Here is a 7,263-nt window from a genome sequence, read left to right as displayed (position 1 = left end):
GTTTGCTTGTTGTTTGATTTGATTTAGCATTGCTCTGTTTTTCTTGTCTTGCTCTGTTTTCACGTTTTAGTCCAACTCGACCACCCACTCGACCTACACTCGGTCGAGTGCTGCTCGAGTTCATCCCCAGAACTCTTGTTTATGATTTGTGATTGTCTTGTTTCATTCCTGTTTCATTCCTGTTTCATTTCCATTGCATTCACTTAGCATCTAGTTCATTACTTGTCTTGCATTAGTTCTTATCTAGAGTTTACAGTTTCTGTTTCTGTTTTTAGATCATAATCATTCTGTTTTATTTGCATCTAGTTCTTAGTTCTTATAGTTTTCTTTCTGCTTTTATCATTATCATTTTAGGATTGTTAGTGACAAACAATCTTTACACTTGGCTTGACTTAGATTCATATGCATATCTTGATTGTTCACAAGCACTCAGACTGGATTGATACCTCTTATACTGCAACTGCATAAGGGGAATTGAAACACCCATCATCATTCCATATCATACACTTTCACACACATTCACCATTCACCACACAAAAATAGCATGTTTCAATTTGGCGCCGTTGCCTGTTTGAGTTAGTTTTTGTAACATTTAGGATCCATATTAGTCTAAGATTAAGTTCTTTTTTGCATTTGTGAAGTTTCTGCACTTGAATCTTGTGTTTTGGGGTTGAAGTTCCATTTCAGGTACCACTCGACCAGTCACTCGACCACCACTCGACCGAGTGGAGATCGAGCAGTTGATCGAGCCAGACCCCGGATCTCTGTTCGCCTCTTTTTCATGTTGCCCTACCTTCCTACTAGAGCCTGTGCTCAGTCGCTTGCTCGGGAAAAATCGCTTGTGAAAGTTGATGCACACAAGGTCCAAAGGAAAGGATAATCTTGTTAAGCATAGTGACAGCATCAACAAGTTGACCAAGGGTGTGGGATCAAAGAAAAGGAGAGTTGTTCAGCAACAACAGGAGGTTCCAGTAGCCATGGATCATCAGGATCAAGTTCAGAGACCAAGGAATATTGGTGCTGGAGATGCACCTAACACTCACAACCAAAGAGCTGGCATTGTGCCACCAACAGTTGCCAACAATAACTTTGAGATCAAGAGTGGATTGATCTCAATGATTCAAGCAAATAAGTTTCATGGATTGCCTATGGAGGACCCACTTGATCATCTTGATGAGTTTGATAGAATCTGTGGCCTCACAAAGATAAATGGAGTAAGTGAAGATGGTTTCAAACTGAGGTTGTTCCCTTTCTCTCTTGGGGACAAGGCTCATTTGTGGGAGAAGACTCTGCCTACTGGTGCTATCACTACTTGGGATCAGTGTAAGAAGGCTTTCCTTGCCAAATTCTTCTCCAATGCAAGGACAGCAAGGCTGAGGAATCAGATCTCTGGATTTGCTCAAAAGTCCAATGAAAGCTTTTGTGAAGCTTGGGAGAGATTCAAAGGTTATCCAACTCAGTGCCCTCATCATGGATTCAGTATGGATTCATTGTTAAGCACACTTTATAGAGGAGTCCTTCCAAAGTTCAGGATGCTTCTTGACACAGCTTCCAATGGGAACTTCCTCAACAAGCATGTGGATGAAGGCTGGGAATTGGTTGAGAATCTTGCTCAGTCAAATGGTAATTATAATGAAGATTATGATAGGACCATAAGGAGTTCCTCCACTGATCAAGAGGACAAGTACAAGAAGGATTTGAAGATGGTCAATGAGAAACTTGACAAGATACTCCTCAGCCAGTCCAAATCTGTTCACTTCATTAGTGAAGAAGAAGCTCCAGTTCAAGAGGGGGAGAATGAGTTTGCTGAGCTTTGCTATATGCAAAACCAAGGTGGATTCAAGGGCTATAACCAAGGAGGGTTTAGGAACAACAATCTGTCCTATAGGAGCACTAATGTGGCAAACCCACAAGATCAAGTCTACCCTCCTCAACAGCCTCAACAACCTCAACAGCCTCAAGGGTTTCAAAACTATATCCCCAAACAACAGCAGCAGGTGTTCCAGCCTCAGTTGTGTCCCCCACCAGGATTTCAGACTAACCAGGGCCAAGAACAAGACCTTAGAGCTATGCTACAGCAGCTGTTGATTGGTCAAACCCAAGGGAAGATAGAGGAAGCCAATAGATTTGCTGAGTTGAACAGGAGGATAACAGATCTTTACAGTGACCTAAATGGAAAGTTTGACACACTTACTTCAAGGATTACAACACTGGAGGGTCAACAAACTTCTGCCTCTAAGCAAGAGAACAACAAGGGAAAAGCTATTGTGCAATCTATAGAAAGTGCCCATGCCATTAATTTGCACAGTGGAAGAGTGTTACAGGACAAAAAAGGAGCATTCCAAAACACTGAGGACAGTGTGGAACATGAGGGGGAGGAATTTCAAGAAGAAGAGACTCAGGTCAAAAACAGTGTTGAACTCGACGAGCCACTCGACCAGGCACTCGACCGAGTGCATAATCGAGTGCCTGATCGAGCAGCTGATCAGGAAACATCTAAGCCAGCTACCTCCAAGGAAAAGGAAGCTAGGTCCATTCCCCCTCTTTACAAGCCTCCTTTGCCCTTCCCAGGAAGATTTAAGAAGCAAATGGTTGACAAGTATAAAGCATTGTTTGATAAACAAGTTAGAGAGATTGAGCTTAGGATACCCTTGATTGATGTTTTTGTGATGATTCCTCCTTACCAGAAGTTCTTGAAAGATGCTGTGATGGAAAGAATCAAAGAAGTTCAGGGGATGGTGCATCTTAGCCATGAGTGTAGTGCCATAATCCAAAAGCAAGTGAACCCTCAAAAGTTGAGAGATCCAGGCTCCTTCACTATACCTTGCTCAATAGGACCTTTGACTTTCAACAGATGCCTTTGTGATTTGGGAGCCTCAGTGAGCCTCATGCCTTTGACAGTTGCAAAGAGACTTGGATTTACAAGGTATAAACCATGCAATATATCTTTGATCTTAGCTGATAGATCAATAAGACTACCACATGGTGTTTTGGAAGATCTACCTGTTAGAATTGGAGCAGTAGAAGTTCCAACAGACTTTGTAGTCTTGGAAATGGATGAGGAGCCAAAAGATCCCTTGATTTTGGGAAGACCTTTCCTTGCAACAGCAGGAGCAATAATAGATGTGAGAGAAGGGAAGATTGATCTCAACTTAGGAGATGACCTAAAAATGACATTTGACATTCTTGAAACTATGAAGAAACCAACAATTGAAGGACAAGTCTTTTGGATTGAGGAGCTGGATAAGCTATCAGGAGAACTAATGGAAGAACTAGCAGAAGAAGATCATCTTAGGACTGCCTTGACCAAAAGTAGAGAGGAATGGTTCATCCATAAAGAAACCAAGGTCTATGAAGAGATATTGGATTCGTGTAAAGAATCAGACCATCCAGAGATTTTTGAGGGATTACCAGCACTGAGGGAGGAAGTTTGGTTAGTTCAAGTAGCAAATACGGACAGCTCGACCACTAGCTCGACCAAGCACTCGACCGAGTGCATGACCCACTCGACCGAGTGCACTGCTGAATCCTCTAGGGATGACTGGTCCGAGCTGAAAGCACCAAAAGTAGAGCTAAAACCTCTTCCATCTGGGCTAAGGTACATATTCCTTGGTAAGAACTCTACTTATCCAGTAATAGTTAATGCTAAATTGAGTGAGAATGAACTTGACTTGCTAGTTGTTGAATTGAGAAAGTATAGAAAAGCTATTGGTTATACTTTAGATGACATTCAAGGACTTTCACCTAACCTCTGCATGCATAGAATTCACCTTGAAAATGAATCTTATTCCAGCATTGAACCCCAAAGAAGGTTAAACCCCAACTTAAAGGAAGTAGTCAAAAAAGAGATCCTTAAGCTGCTTGATGCTGGTGTAATCTATCCTATTTCTGATAGTACTTGGGTTTCACCAGTCCATTGTGTCCCTAAAAAAGGAGGTATTACTGTAGTAAAGAATGATCAAGATGAGTTAATTCCAACTAGAACCATAACAGGACATAGAATGTGCATTGACTATAGAAAGCTTAATTCAGCCACTAGGAAAGATCATTTCCCTCTTCCTTTCATTGATCAAATGTTAGAAAGATTAGCTAATCACACTCACTACTGCTTTTTGGATGGATATTCTGGATTTTTCCAAATTCCTATTCATCCCAATGACCAAGAAAAGACAACATTCACATGTCCATATGGTACTTTTGCTTATAGAAGGATGCCATTTGGATTATGTAATGCTCCAGCAACTTTTCAAAGATGCATGATGTCTATCTTTTCTGATCTCATTGAGGATGTTGTGGAAGTTTTTATGGATGATTTCTCTGTCTATGGAGACTCCTTTCCTTCTTGTCTTGCTAATTTATGCAGGGTTCTAAAGAGATGTGAGGAGACAAATCTTGTTTTGAACTGGGAAAAGTGTCACTTCATGGTTGAAGAAGGGATAGTTCTTGGCCATAAGATTTTAGAAAAAGGGATTGAGGTTGATAAGGCAAAGATTGAGGTCATGGTTCAACTCCAACCACCAAAATCAGTCAAGGACATAAGAAGCTTTCTTGGGCATGCTGGGTTCTATAGGAGATTCATCAAGGACTTCTCAAAGATAGCTAGGCCATTGACAAGGTTGCTATATAAGGAGACTGAGTTCAACTTTGATGAAGATTGCTTGAAGGCTTTCAAGGAGATCAAAGCTGCCTTGATTTCAGCTCCAATAGTCCAAGCTCCTCAGACTTTGCAGTAGGAGCAGTCCTAGGTCAGAAAAAAGATAAGAGGCTGCATGTGATTCATTATGCAAGTAGAACCTTGGATGAGACTCAAGGAAGGTACTCAACAACAGAGAAAGAACTCTTAGCAGCGGTATTTACCTTTGAAAAGTTCAGAAGTTACTTAGTAGGGTCCAAGGTGATTGTGTACACTGATCATGCTGCCTTGAGGCACATCTACTCAAAGAAAGACACCAAACCAAGGTTGTTGAGGTGGATTTTGCTTCTCCAAGAATTTGACATGGAAATAGTTGATAAGAAAGGGATAGAGAATGGAGTAGCTGATCATTTGTCAAGGATGAGGATAGAGGAGGATATTCCAATTGATGACTCAATGCCTGAGGAAAAACTGATGCAACTTGGAACAACCCGGCAGCCAGCTCGACCAGCCACTCGAGCACCCACTCGACCGAGTGAGTTTGGTGACCCGGTCGAGCAGGACGAAATGGAAGAGTGGATGGCACTTGAGAGTGAGGATCTGCCTTGGTATGCTGATATAGTCAACTACAAGGTGTGTGAAGAAATCCCAGCAGACATGGACCCCTATTGGAAGAAGAAACTCCTCAAGGACATCAATGGATACTATTGGGATGAACCTTACCTATACAAGAAGGGATCAGATGGATTGTTTAGGAGATGCATAGCAGAGAATGAAGTTGAAGGAGTGCTAGGACATTGCCATGGTTCAGCTTATGGAGGCCATTTTGCAACTTTCAAGACTGCCCAAAAGGTTTTACAAGCTGGTCTATGGTGGCCTACATTGTTCAAAGACACTCACAAGTTCATCACAAAATGTGATGCCTGCCAAAGGATGGGGAACATCACAAGAAGGAATGAGATGCCTCAGAATCCAATTCTTGAAGTTGAGATATTTGATGTGTGGGGAATTGATTTCATGGGACCCTTTAATCCACCTTCAAATGGGAATGCCTACATCTTAGTAGCAGTAGACTATGTCTCCAAATGGGTGGAAGCCATTGCTAGTCCCACTAATGATCACAAGGTAGTTCTCAAACTTTTCAAGAACATAATCTTTCCAAGGTATGGAATCCCAAGAGTTGTGATAAGTGATGGAGGATCACATTTCATCAATAAGATCTTTGAAGGAATGCTAAGGAAGTATGGAGTTAAGCACAAGGTGTCTACAGCCTATCACCCTCAGACAAGTGGGCAAGTTGAGGTGTCAAACAAGCAGATCAAGGCCATTCTATCAAGAATAGTAGGAGCAACAAGGAAGGATTGGTCTAGTAAACTTGATGAGACACTTTGGGCTTATAGAACAGCTTTTAAAACTCCTATAGGAAGAACCCCATTCCAGCTTGTGTATGGAAAGTCTTGTCACCTTCCAGTTGAAGTTGAATACAAGGCTCTATGGGCAATCAAACTCCTGAACTTGGATCTTGAGACAGCACAAGCTAAGAGAAGCCTTGATCTACATGAACTTGAGGAAATCAGATTGGAAGCTTATGAAAACTCCAAAATTTACAAGGAGAGGACTAAGGCCTTCCATGATAAGAAGATTATCATCAAGGACCTTAAGCCTGGAGACCAAGCTCTTCTTTACAATTCAAGACTCAAGTTGTTCCCTGGGAAGCTAAAAAGTAGATGGGGAGGCCCTTTTGAGATAAAAGAGATTTTGCCATATGGAGCTGTCACACTTCTCAACAAGGATGGTAGTTAGTTCACAGTAAATGGTCAGAGGATTAAGAAGTATTTAGGAGAGAAGGAGACACATGAGAAGTGCTCACTGCTTCTCAAAGATGCCCCTCAAGCCTGAAGAACCATAGAAGTCAAGCTTAGGGACTCTAAACAAGCTCACTAGGGAGGAAGTCCCTAAGGTATCTCTGTATATATTGCCTAGAATTTTGGTATTTTGATTTTTGCTTTAGTATTTTCATGATCAGGGAAGCTAGGGAGTCTGAATAGAAGAAGAAGAGTCAATTTCTGGACACTCGCAACCTAGCTCGACCCCCCCACTCGAACAGGCACTCGACCGAGTCAGGTTCGATTGGCATAGTCGAGCTGCCCCAAAGCCCATCTCCAAGCCACCAGGAAGACCCCAACTACTCCTATGACAGCATGCAAATGGATGTGGACAACTTCTTCCACAATCACTAAGGTACCATCATCACCTTACCATTGTTTATATCATAGCATTTGATGTTGTGTTTTGTTTGTTTCTAAGTCTTGAATCCTCTTACAAATTTCTTTCACACAGAGGACTGTGTGATTTAAGTTTGGGGGAGGGTTCTAGATAGCATTTGATGTTGTGTTTTGTTTTCTTATATCAAATTTTTATCATCATCATGATAGTACTTGCATTTCATCTAAGGCATAGAAAAACCATAAAAATTTGAAAAATTTTTGCAAAAATCTTTATAAAAAGAGAGTTCATGTAGTTTGCATTGCATATTTAAAGTGATTTGTTTAGCATATAGGACTGTTTGCATTAGGGATTTATATTGAGTTTTTCCTTGTAAGCTTGTTTAATTCACTAGACTAGGATCA

General features: G+C 41.3%; 1 protein-coding gene and 1 non-coding gene across 2 annotated transcripts; one reads left to right on the top strand and one right to left on the bottom strand.

Moving 5' to 3' along the window:
• Window positions 1–1,370: 1,370 nt before the first annotated feature.
• Window positions 1,371–1,477, bottom strand: LOC147926984 (small nucleolar RNA R71). The gene has a single exon (XR_015583067.1). It is a non-coding gene; the product is annotated as a small nucleolar RNA R71 (small nucleolar RNA).
• Window positions 1,478–5,290: 3,813 nt separating this feature from the next.
• LOC147926983 (uncharacterized) lies at window positions 5,291–6,436 on the top strand. Its single transcript, XM_087487257.1, has 2 exons — window positions 5,291–5,438; window positions 6,039–6,436. The coding sequence occupies exons 1-2, from the start codon at window positions 5,291–5,293 to the stop codon at window positions 6,434–6,436; spliced, it is 546 nt and encodes a 181-aa protein (XP_087343383.1).
• Window positions 6,437–7,263: the final 827 nt, after the last annotated feature.

This window comes from Camelina sativa, chromosome 15, assembly GCF_030686135.1.
Source record: "Camelina sativa cultivar CO46 ecotype springtype chromosome 15, ASM3068613v1".
In the NCBI taxonomy this organism is placed as follows: Eukaryota; Viridiplantae; Streptophyta; class Magnoliopsida; order Brassicales; family Brassicaceae; genus Camelina; species Camelina sativa.
Note: the sequence above shows the minus strand (reverse complement) of the source record. Positions and strands in the feature narration are given on the sequence as shown.

What these genes read in the sequence shown, in the direction of transcription:
- LOC147926983 (XM_087487257.1), top strand. Translation starts at nt 5,291, where the DNA reads ATGGACCCCTATTGGAAGAAGAAACTCCTCAAGGACATCAATGGATAC. An exon ending in AGTGCTAGGACATTGCCATG is followed by an intron (nt 5,439 to 6,038) that starts GTTCAGCTTATG and finishes CTTATAGAACAG; the next exon opens with CTTTTAAAACTCCTATAGGA.